Source organism: Arachis hypogaea, chromosome 19, assembly GCF_003086295.3.
Source record: "Arachis hypogaea cultivar Tifrunner chromosome 19, arahy.Tifrunner.gnm2.J5K5, whole genome shotgun sequence".
Classification (NCBI taxonomy): domain Eukaryota; kingdom Viridiplantae; phylum Streptophyta; class Magnoliopsida; order Fabales; family Fabaceae; genus Arachis; species Arachis hypogaea.
In genome coordinates this window covers 22,780,776-22,792,441 of record NC_092054.1, presented here as the reverse complement: position 1 = coordinate 22,792,441, position 11,666 = coordinate 22,780,776, and the positions used below count along the sequence as shown (strand labels likewise).

The following is an 11,666-nucleotide window of genomic DNA, read 5'->3' as shown; positions in this document are numbered from 1 at the left end:
TTAAAGGTGGGTGAATATACCTTCCTAACCCTCCAAACAAGGCATATACTGCATGCCATGATATTTTGCCTTTGCTACTCCCAAAGGGAATGGCAGTTGATTTTGTCAAACAGTGTAGGGTTGTTACGGTGCAAGCAACACTTACCAACAATTCCAAACTAAGTGTTAATTAAAACAGATGAGATCTTGTTTTGATCCCGCACCCACACGCGTATTAGGGACATCATAGTTGTTTGTATTATCTGATTCAAGTCGTCATCCCAGCAATACAAAACAAGACTAAATTGGGCATGGCCATGAATCACGAATATTGGAATGGTCCAATTCCATATAAATGATACAAACTTGTCAATTCACAATACAAATAATGAAGTTCTAAAATGAATCCTGCCACATCCATTCATGAAAATGCAGGGACTCCTTTCCCCTTCTTTTTTTCTCCCACTAGGCATTGATGCAAAGGTATGGTTAATTTGTACCATACCTGAGTCACAGTGTGTTGGCTTTTACTCATTAGATAAGCATTAACATTGTCATATTTCAGATCCATGTCAGTAAACATCGGACAGTGTTATTTTTAGTTGTCAATTGTGCCAATATCAGTGCTATGGCTGCAGAATTCATGGTGTGGAAGTTATCTGCTCCAACCCGTGGCACCTGTTGGTCTTTTCTGTTATGGCCATCACATACTGTAGCCAACATTGTAACTGCAATACTTTTCCTGAGGCTAAAACCCTGTCTCTGTCTCTTTCTTCAACTGAAATTCCTGTTGTCGTTACCATGTGTTCTCATGTAAATCATGTCTATCTTTACGCAATCTGAAAGTTTCACATATAGTTGACCTGCTCTCCTTACTGGAGTTTCTATAGGCCTTTTCCGCACATGCTCAAACTTATTGGTTTCTCATTCTACCATTTTTTTTCTAAAATAGATACTATGCAAATGTTTTCTCTCTAATAAATTCATCTCCAATACTATTATGTTTAGTGTATTCAGTCTTGCTAAACATCTTCATTTTGCTACATTAAACTATTTTTTGTAGTTGGTTTTTGTGGTCAAGCATTTAGTTCCACGCAACATCACTATTATTTTAGTGTATTCAGTCTTAGCTAAACATCTTCATTTTGCTACATTAAACTATTTTTTGTAGTTGGTTTTGTGGTCAAGCATTTAGTTCCATGCAACATCACTATTTAGGAGCGTAGTCAAATTTTCCTTACAGTTTCACTGATACTCTTTTCTTCATTACAAATGACGTGAGATGTCTCCTTTTTATCTACTCAGCCTGATATCATGATTTATGTTTCGTTCTCTTTCCCTATCATTTTTTTGCAAGAAGCAAGATACATAAAATGTGTTTTGTTTGTTAATTTAAGATAGGATTTGCAATCCTTTCCTAACTTATGTTAAGAATATTGAATGGCTGGTAGGGCTTAGCATGTGCTTAACTATTATCAATCCTTTCCAATGTTTCTTTTACCTTGAACTTTGGGGGTCCTTTGATGAAATTTGAAGTTTTGGTCCTCCTTTCTGGTGTAAAACAGGCCAGTGTCCTTCATTAAGTATCTTGTGATACTAACTCTTCTACCTTTCTTGATATGTTGTTTCTAACTAGAGTTTACCCTCTTTGTCCATATTGTGAATCGGTTTGGGTCCCTTGGCTGTTTTATTACCTTTTGGAAGCCTGCAAATACTTATATTCTCTTCTGTAGTGCTTAAGGTTTTGTAGAATTATTGAATGCTCTAGCTATTGCTTTGTTCACCACCCTCTTAATATCTTTCTTGGCAATGGTATTCTTTTCCCTCAAAATGTGCTAAATAATTTTTTTAACTTGTTCTATATAAAAAAGTTTGATTGTGTATATAATAACTTTCAGCCAGTAGAATGGGAAATAATGGTTAACATGTAGTCATTTGGTGTGATATGTTGATATGATTTTGCACAGATACATTATCCTAATGTCTATGTATATACCACCAATTTGGTCAATCACTGGTCCAGGCACTGACCCTAATACCTTTGAACATATCAATTCTTGCTTTGCCTTTTTTTTTGTGAACCCCAAAAAATGGATTGTTATGTCGTTACTACTTCTGATGGATGCAGGGCATCAGATGATGGGACTTGTAGAATATGGGACGCAAGGCACTCGCAAAAGAAACCACGAATATACCTGCCACGACCATCGGATGCTGTAACTGGTCAGATCATTGTTTCTAAATATGTCGATAGATCTAGATGTGGTCTGAATTTTGCTTTATTATGATACTAAATTTAATGTGGTGCTATAATGTGTTCAAGATTGGAGTTGGATCAAAGAGATTCTATTAACACCTAATCCAGTCTAAAACTTCTTTTATATTAAACTATTTATTACTTTGAATGAATGCTATATTTTACGAATATATATTGAATTATATTTTGTGGTTTAAACTGAAATTATGCAAGTTTGAACATTTCAATCAAAGTTTTATTGCTTAAACCTGTCAGATCAGTGCTCGTAGTTGTTGACTGTGATAATTGCTTTTATGTTTAATTTAATCAATGGTGTCACAAGAAGTTCTACTTTTATTGAGCTGAGTTCTCCTCCTATTAACATTGCTAGTGCTCTCAGAGTTAATGTTGTAGGAGTTGACTGTTTTTCTTCAGAAATATAAATAATTAAAAAAAAATTTGAAAAGTTACTCTTGTTGATCAACGATCATTTGGATTGTTTGAAGAATTAGCAAGTTTTGCAGGGAGGAGCAGTGGCGCACCAGCTAATGTACCATCCTCAAGTAATGGACAACAAAGCCATCAGATACTTTGTTGTGCATTTAATGCAAATGGAACTGTTTTTGTTACTGGTAGCTCTGATACTTATGCCCGGGTGGGTTTACACATGTGCTCTTAGATATGTCTTTGTCTTCCATAAATACATTTGCGACTCTTAGATATGTCCTCGTCTTCCATAAATACTTATTGCTATTTGCAGGTGTGGAATGCTTTCAAGTCCAACTCGGAAGACTCAGAACAACCAATACATGAGATGGATGTATTAGCGGGCCATGAGAATGATGTTAATTATGTGCAGTTTAGGTTAGCTTCTCCTAGTTGGATTTACTTCAATTTGTTTACATTTTATTTTGAAAAGGTTCTTATTATCCTAACAATTTCCCTATGCAGTGGTTGCTCTGTGCCTTCAAAATTTTTGACAGCTGACCCTTGGAGAGAAGAAAATAACTTGAAGCTCAGAAATTACTGGTAAATATATTTTCTGTAGCCTTTTGACTACACTTTGTTTCAATGTACGCAGTTTTCATTACTAAATATTTTGCATGCTGATGTCATGAACTGTACTTTTTCAGGTATTGTCATGATAACATAGTTACCTGCTCTCGTGATGGAAGTGCCATTATATGGGTTCCTAGATCTCGTAGATCTCATGTGAGCTTCTTTAAATAAGTTTATCATTTAACCATGGTTTACTTTTAGTTGCAACATCATATTGCTGTTTGATATTCCAGAAATATTTTGGGCATCTTCATGGCATGTTCAGTTTGTCAGTTCCATAGTTTTCCAGCAATTATGCATTAAGTTTCCTATTACCATTTCAGGGAAAGGTTGGTCGCTGGGTTCGTGCATATCATCTGAAAGTGCCACCACCACCTTTGCCTCCTCAACCTCCACGAGGGGGTCCTAGACAGAGACCCCTTCCTACTCCCCGTGGTGTCAACATGATTGTGTGGAGCCTGGACAATCGCTTTGTACTGGCCGCTATCATGGGTAATGCACTGTAATAGCTAAAACTATTACAGCTTGTAAAATTTACAATAACATAATTGGTTTACGCGCATATTAAATTGATGGCATCTTATGTTGACATTAGTACGTGAAAATTCGATTCTTATAATTAAAATATGATAAGTGTCATTTTTCCAATGTTGTCTATTGAAAGAAGAGGAGAATCTGAGATAGTCTTAGAGAGAATGTAGTAACTGATATTCTCTTGCTGTGGTTGCGAATATATAGAGCAGTTTTTGGTAATTTGCTGAGCAAGCTATGCAAAGGCAGAATATGAAACTAGCTGGTAGTTACTTCAGATAGCATAGCTGGCTGTTGGCATGTGATCCACTGCAGTAGACCTAGGGATACTTTTATGCACTCTCCATAGTTTTTTCATTCTTTCAAGGACCTCTCTGTGTTGGTGTTAACTACCAACAGTTCCAAATGATGCAGCTTACTGGCAGGACTATTATTGAATGGGTTAAATTTGTGTCGTGCATTGTTTGCTGATCATTTCTCCTGGAGACAGTTGTCTTGGTTCTTTTTAATCTGCTGACATTCGCATCACTGATTGCTGCTGTTAATATTCCCCCAAGCCTCGATAATTCTTGTTTAAGTATTCACACACATTAGGAACACTGTGAACTTCAGATTTTCCTGATTGTTGTCATGTCATGATAGTCCATCATCCATTTGACTTTTCATTTACTAACAGATTTTTGTACTCCTGCTGCATACTAATTTTTTAGTTACTTCATGGTTGATAAGTTTCACGATTACTGCTTTAACTGAAGACTTGTCTTTTCGTCTTGAAGATTGCAGGATATGTGTTTGGAATGCAGTTGATGGCAGCTTAGTGCACTCTTTGACTGGTCATTCAGCATCTGTAAGCACCCCCCCCCCCCAAAAAAAAAAGCAGGCTTCTGTCTTCTCTTTCTCTCTTTTATCTCTTCTTGTGTCTGGTCTTCGTATATCTGTTAATTCTACTCTTGCTGTTGACTAATCACGAACTCAACTGTCTCTTTCTGTTCTTAATTTTGGGGTGGGGGACAAATTTAAAATGTGTTTGTTCTTATTGTGGATTTGATGTTTCGTTGCCTTTTCAATTCCTGGTTTTATGTTCATTTGAATTTTGTAGTTTCCTTCATGACTAATGCTTAGTTTTCAATGGTTTGCAGTCTTACGTTTTGGATGTTCATCCTTTCAACCCGCGGATAGCTATGAGTGCTGGGTATGATGGTCGAACTATTGTGTGGGATGTAAGCTTCTTTTGTTTTGCGCTCTTGGTGTTATCATGTTCTTTACATAGAATAATCTAATTTTGCTGCTTCTCTGATATTCTTTTTCAAGATATGGGAGGGTGTACCTGTTCAAACATATGAACTTGGACGTTTTAAGTTGGTTGATGGGAAGTTTTCTCCGTAAGTGTCTAAAGATTTCTTTATTTGCTGGATTTTTTATTTATTATTAAGCTTGCTTAATTTTGTAAATTCAATACTTTCTTTTTTGTCTATGGTTTTTCCTGTTTAAGTATTATAAAATTTGTTCATACTTTTGTAATAATGAATGTGGTAGAGACCCTAGCCAACAGTGAAAGAATTGTTATTAAAATGAGCATTTTTAGGAATTAAAACTCGAGGTTATTTATGAAAGAATAAGTGAATTCTCTTGATTCCCTCTGATTTTGGGTGATCTATCCAATCTGCTGGGTAAGAGCAGGGTGGGGCCATACTGAAATTGAACAATGCTAGCAGGTTGAAGTGGTCCTATGTTCGCAGGCTTTGTTCTCTATTGTTTTCTTCATTTTTCCCCTTTTACTTAATTTGTTATTTCACTATTGTACTGTTCTGAAACTGATATTCCTCATTGGTATACTGGTTTAATAAATAGACTCAGAAGGTTATTCAGTAATTATCATAACCTGGTATTGCTTACAACAGTGTCCTTTGCGTGCTTTTCCCTACTTATTGGAACTTCTCTTAGCGAAATATTAACTAACCTGAAGAGATTAAATTTACTTAAGAGCTACATACTGAGTAATGTCTACTCGAGGTAGGTCTTTTACTGCTTTAGGTGGAGGCTTAGTAATTGATCCCCCAAAAAGACCACATTGAAAAAATAAAAACACATCCCTCTTGCAAGAGCCCTTCAGGTTTGGAGTGTGGATAAGGCACATGCCCACTTTATTGTGTGATGAAACTCAACTTTTTATAAGAATGAGGGGAATAAGTTTCAAACTTCCAACCACTGTTCTAGAGAGTCCAGCCTGTCATGTAACGACTCATGAACATTTTATTTCTTAAATACATTTTGGATGATTCTTAATCTTGCCATATATATAATGGTTTACTCTTATGCAGTTCCATGTTCAATCTGAGTAACAAATTTTCATACTTTGATTTTATTAATGGACGATGGTAGTTTTCTGGATGACCCTATATGAGCGTCCTTTTTCAAGATTTTGTACAGTTAATAGGTTAAATTATTATTATATGAAGTATGTGGATATGCCTTCTGCACCATGTATCTTTGATGAGCAAACTACCAATGATGGATGTTCCATCCCACAAATACCATGTCTTATAGCATCCATATTTGATGAACAATCTTTGATGTTAATCTGTTATTCTGTGTCTGTTGTAGGGATGGAACGTCTATTGTGCTTTCAGATGATGTTGGTCAAATATATTTTGTGAATACAGGTCAAGGGGAGTCTCAGAAGGATGCCAAATATGATCAGGTTGTCTGATATGGCAGTGTTGCTACATTTGTTATCTATATTTGCTCCAGAAAGTTATTCATTTTGAGTGACTCTTTGGTTTTTCTGGCAGTTCTTTCTTGGTGATTATCGTCCCCTTATTCAGGATACTCAGGGAAATGTTCTTGATCAGGTTGACATTAATCATTTATGTCTCTCCCTCTAAATGATTTATTTTATTTACAGAATTGATAATTTAATATTTTATTTACTTTATTTTTATTTTTTTTGGGTTATAGGAGACCCAACTACCTCCACACCGAAGAAACATTCAGGAACCCCTATGTGATTCAAGTATGTTCTTATTTCTTATATTCCTGCAATGCCTACTTTGAGTCTAGATCTCTTATAGATATTCTATGATACTAGGTATGTTGCCATATCCAGAGCCCTATCAGACTCAATTTCAGCAGCGTCGACACAGTGCTCTTGGCATTGAGTGGCGTCCTTCATTGATAAAATATGCTGTTGGTCCTGATTTTAGTGTTGGTCAGGACTACCAGGTATTACCTTTGCCAGATTTGGAAGGAATGGTTGAGCCACAAGCAGAATTCATTGATGCTGTGTTCTGGGAACCAGAATACGAGATTGTAAGTGATGATAATGACTCTGAGTACAATGTAAATGAGGATCATATCAGTGCTGCTGAACGAGGGAGCATTAGTGCCATCTCTTCTAGTGATCTAGAAAGCAGTGAAGACTCTGGAAACAGGGATAGCCTTCGTAGATCAAGAAGGAAAAAGCATAATGTTGATGTAAGTTCGGTCTTTATCTTTGTTGGATCGATCTTATTCACAACTTGTAATCTAACCATGACATTTCAGGTTGAAGCAATGACTTCTTCTGGAAGGCGTGTCCGGAAAAGGAATTTGAATGAGTGTGTTGGAAATCCTTCTGGAAGTAGCAGAAATAAGAAATCCAAAGGCAGCTTGAAATCATCAAAACGGAAATCTTCCAAAGCTAAGGCATTGAGACCCCAGAGAACTGCTGCACGGAATGCTCGGAATATGTTCTCCCAAATTGGTGAAACATCTACAGATGGAGATGATGATGATCATGAAGATGAATCATCAGACAGTTTACAGGATTCCGACATTAGTGAACCTGAGAGGAAAATGCATGGTAAACATGATGAACTTAAAAGACCAGCTTTGGAAGAGTTTGCCAATGTAGTTAAGTCACCTGTATATTCTGAGCCTCCAGTAAATGTCGAAAATAGACGGCGACTGGTTCTTAAGTTTTCACTTTCAAAGAAGACCGTGCCTTTAGAGGACACAACCCCATCATGTGAGACTCATTCCAATATGCTATGTGATTCAGAGTATTCTAGACACCAAGAAAGCACTCAAAATACTCTACCAGAAAGTTCTATAGACCCAGCATTATCTTATATGGATGTAAATAATGCTCAACATCCTGAAAGCCATAACAGAAATGAATGTAGTGATAGAACACAAGCTGAATCCTCTATAAATCACACGGAGACAAGGAGACAGAAACATGCACTTCCAAGATTAGAGGATGCATTGCAGACTGATACTGAATTTGATGGCCATCTTGAGCACGATGCCAATGGGTATGTAAAGCCCGACACTAATTTAATAAAATGCTTCATTGTTTCCTTTTCTTTGTTCAGTAATTTTTAACATGATATGGTGCAATGGTGTTGTTTGATCTATGTAGCCGACCCTGTCTAGTGCAATAAGATTTTGTTGTATTCAAATGTCTTTTCATCCATGATTTGCAGATCAGAGCATATGGTTAACAAATTAGAAGCTGCTGGTTCCATGATTAATCAAGAGTCAGCTGATCATTATAATGTTGATGGCTTGTCATGTGGTTACAATAAGTTGAATGACGGAGATAAAGGCCAGTCTGGATTTGAGAAACAAAAGGAAGGCTCACAGAAAACAATTAATATTTCCTCAAGTCACTCTTTGGATCACAAAATGAAAGCTCCTATGAAATCAACGAAGATAGTTATTAAGAAAAAGCAGATTTCAGCTGACAATGTAGGTCCCTGCAGACTGAAAATTGTTAGTTCTAATGGAGCTTCAATAGGTGCTAGAGGTGATGTAGTTTCTAGAAGTTCCTCTGTTATGGACCCTAATCTAGTTATCAATGGGCCAGAAGGTGAAGATGACATAAAATTAAGTTCACCACAATTACGGCATTCATATTCAGACAGAAGAAGTTATGATCATGCCCATGAAAGGAGAATGTCATATAAAGGTGAAGCCAATCCAGATGGCCTTGCTTGTAATTGGGAAGAACATACTTCTACTTTCAGCAACCAATCTGATTCAGAAAATGGTGAATCAGATGTTGTAAGTGATACAATACGTCGGACACGGTCTACCAGGATGAAGACAAATTCTGATGAGCCAAGTTCTTTGAACATAAGGATTAAGACTCGCGGGAGCCAAAATTCCAGGGCCTTATCCGGTTTGGAAGGCTCTTCCATTAGAGGTTCGGATCAACTTCATCGAGGAACAAGGTCTAGCAGAAACAGACGTGAATATGTTTCCATTGACCCTGGTATTTTAACCCGAAAGATGTCAAATCGCCGTTTCAAAAAATTGCCATGGCTGATGCTTTCAGAGCATGAGGAGGGTTACAGATATATACCTCAACTTGGCGATGAAGTTGTATACTTGAGACAGGTAGCTTATGTAACCATTATTTTCCCTTATTACAGCTGGTACTACTTTTTTATTTTGTTTGGTAGGCAGGCTTCTAATATTTGTTTCCCATTTTACATTCTTGATCTTAATTGATTGTCTTGTAATCTGTTTAGAATCACATTTTTTTTAACTATAAAAATGTGTTTTTTGTATTAAATTTGGCTAAGTATGAGAAATAGGATGCTACTTATAGAAAATTACAATGTTATAAAAGAAGTATAGGTATAGGACCTAAGCATAGAACCTTGGCTCATTTGACTTGATAGTTAGGCTAACTGTCATGCAAATGTCTTGGTTTGGTTAACCTAAGGTGTTGCAGCTGCACGGCTATTTCGCTGCATGACATCTGACTAAGCTACTGTGTGTTCTAATATCTTTCTAATTACTGATTATATATGGTTGGCAGGGACATCAAGAGTACATCGAGTTAATGGGGCTGAGCATAACAGGTCCATGGAGATCATTTTCAGGGCTACGTACTTCTGAGATTTGCAAGGTTGACAAGCTTGAATATGCGGCTCAGCCGGGTTCTGGGGATAGCTGTTGTAAACTCACACTTCGATTTATCGATCCTTCTTCGCCAGCAGAAGGGAAATCATTTCAATTAACTCTACCTGAACTGATTAACTTCTCTGATTTTGTTATTGAAAGAACATGGTATGAAGCTTCAATGAATCAAGGTTGGTCTTCGAGAGATAAATGCATGGTCTGGTGGAAGGATTCTGATTCAGATGGTGGTGGAAATTGGTGGGAGGGTAGAATTATGGCACTACAAGACAAATCTCCTGAGTTTCCTGACAGTCCTTGGTTAAGGTGTCAGGTCCAGTACAAGACTGAACCAGGAGCAAACTATCAGCACAGCCCGTGGGAACTTTATGATCCTGATACTCGATGGGTGCATCCCCACATTGACAAAGATACTAGAGATAAGCTGCTGTCTCTTTTTGCTAAATTAGACCACAGGGTGAGTAGAAATGAAGTTTCTTTAACCCTCTCTCGTTTTGCTTGCCCCAGATTAGTTATTGATTAAGCAAAGTTCCTAATGTTGACTTTAGGAATAATAAACAGGAAGAACCTTTTAAAGTTATCGCGTGCTGATTAATCTTGTTATTGTTATTTCCCCCCCCCCCCCCCCCCCCCCTTTATCCAGGATAAGTACAGTATCCAGGCATTGGAGGAAATAACTGACAAGACGGATTTTTCAAGCAGGTAAGCTTACAACTTAAGAGTAAAGTCAAAGGAGTCGTCATAGATGAAGTCACTTTGCATTGTACATTTTTATCACCATTGGACTTGCGACTCATGGGGGGTCACCAACCTCATCTCATCCAATGGTAGAGAGAATGTAAAACTGATGTACAATGCAAGGTGGGTCACTCAAATTTTTTTCGATATGAAATTCAAATCTGGTTGAAAGAAGAGGACCAACGTTCCTATGTTTTTTATATGGGAATTTCACCGGTGATGAGTGAAGATTATAACTAAATTTTTTAGGGGAGTGTTCATTGCACACAATGTGTTATTTTTTAAATATTTTTCTCTATTATAAAAAGATAAATCTTCACTCCATTGAAAAAACACTCTTCACCGTAGCATTATTCTTTCTATATCTTTATTGCGGAAACTTCAAGGCCTTCAAATAAGATTGCAGGGTGCATAGAGTTTTTCAATTGGAATTTCAATTTTATTCCAATAAAAGAATAAAGGTTGAATTTGGAATTTTAAATTATTGTTCATCTTTGGATTTTCATGACAGGTATACCGTTCAATTTCATCCCGAACTGATTCAAGCAAGGTTAAAGAATGATTATTATAGGAGTGTGGATAGTGTTAAGCATGACATAACTGTAATGCTAATGAATGCCGAGGACTACTTTAAGTATCATAACAATGTTCAGATGCTGGGAAAGATTAAGCGACTACAAGATTATTTTAGAAAGAAACTCGAAAGGATATAGAAATTTAGAAAGCGGAATACTGATTTTTTTTTTTTAGGTTTATTTTCAATTTTTTGTTCCCATTCTTTTATCTAGTTTTGGAGACTCTTGGTCTCTGAGCAATGGTTATATAAAATGTATTATGGATTAGACATAGTTGATAGTTTTCATGTGTACATAATGCTGAGCCCTCCTTTTAAATGCCGAGGATCATGATTACCATAGTGTAAGTTGTTTTCATGGATGGACTCCATGAGTCTAAACTTTGGATCAAATATACATTTTACTCAAAATCAATCTAAATTTCGAAGCTAATTACAAGTTAAATATATTCACATTCAGCATGTACAAATTGAAATATCTGCGAGAAGACTTGGTCATCATACTTTTTATGAGTCTAAGCAAAGGCATAAAACTGCTGATAAGTTATATCATAGAAATTGCGCCTCCATTTATTGTAATCACATATCAGAAAACCATAATCCCCGTGTCCTCCAACATAGATGAACCTCTTCGAAAAG

At 36.6% G+C, this 11,666-nt stretch overlaps 1 protein-coding gene across 1 annotated transcript; it reads left to right on the top strand.

The window, feature by feature from the left end:
• Positions 1-2,107: 2,107 nt before the first annotated feature.
• On the top strand, positions 2,108-11,438 carry LOC112775227 (uncharacterized; the record flags this gene model as incomplete). The annotated part of the gene is given in 18 exon segments (XM_025818722.3): positions 2,108-2,202; positions 2,740-2,870; positions 2,976-3,079; positions 3,167-3,244; positions 3,349-3,427; positions 3,598-3,766; positions 4,582-4,652; positions 4,945-5,025; positions 5,117-5,187; positions 6,410-6,506; positions 6,598-6,657; positions 6,764-6,818; positions 6,894-7,279; positions 7,349-8,100; positions 8,272-9,187; positions 9,615-10,172; positions 10,359-10,417; positions 10,965-11,438. Coding segments are annotated over 18 exon segments (3,964 nt in total), but the record flags the coding sequence as incomplete, so codon positions are not given.
• Between the last annotated feature and the right edge of the window lie 228 nt (positions 11,439-11,666).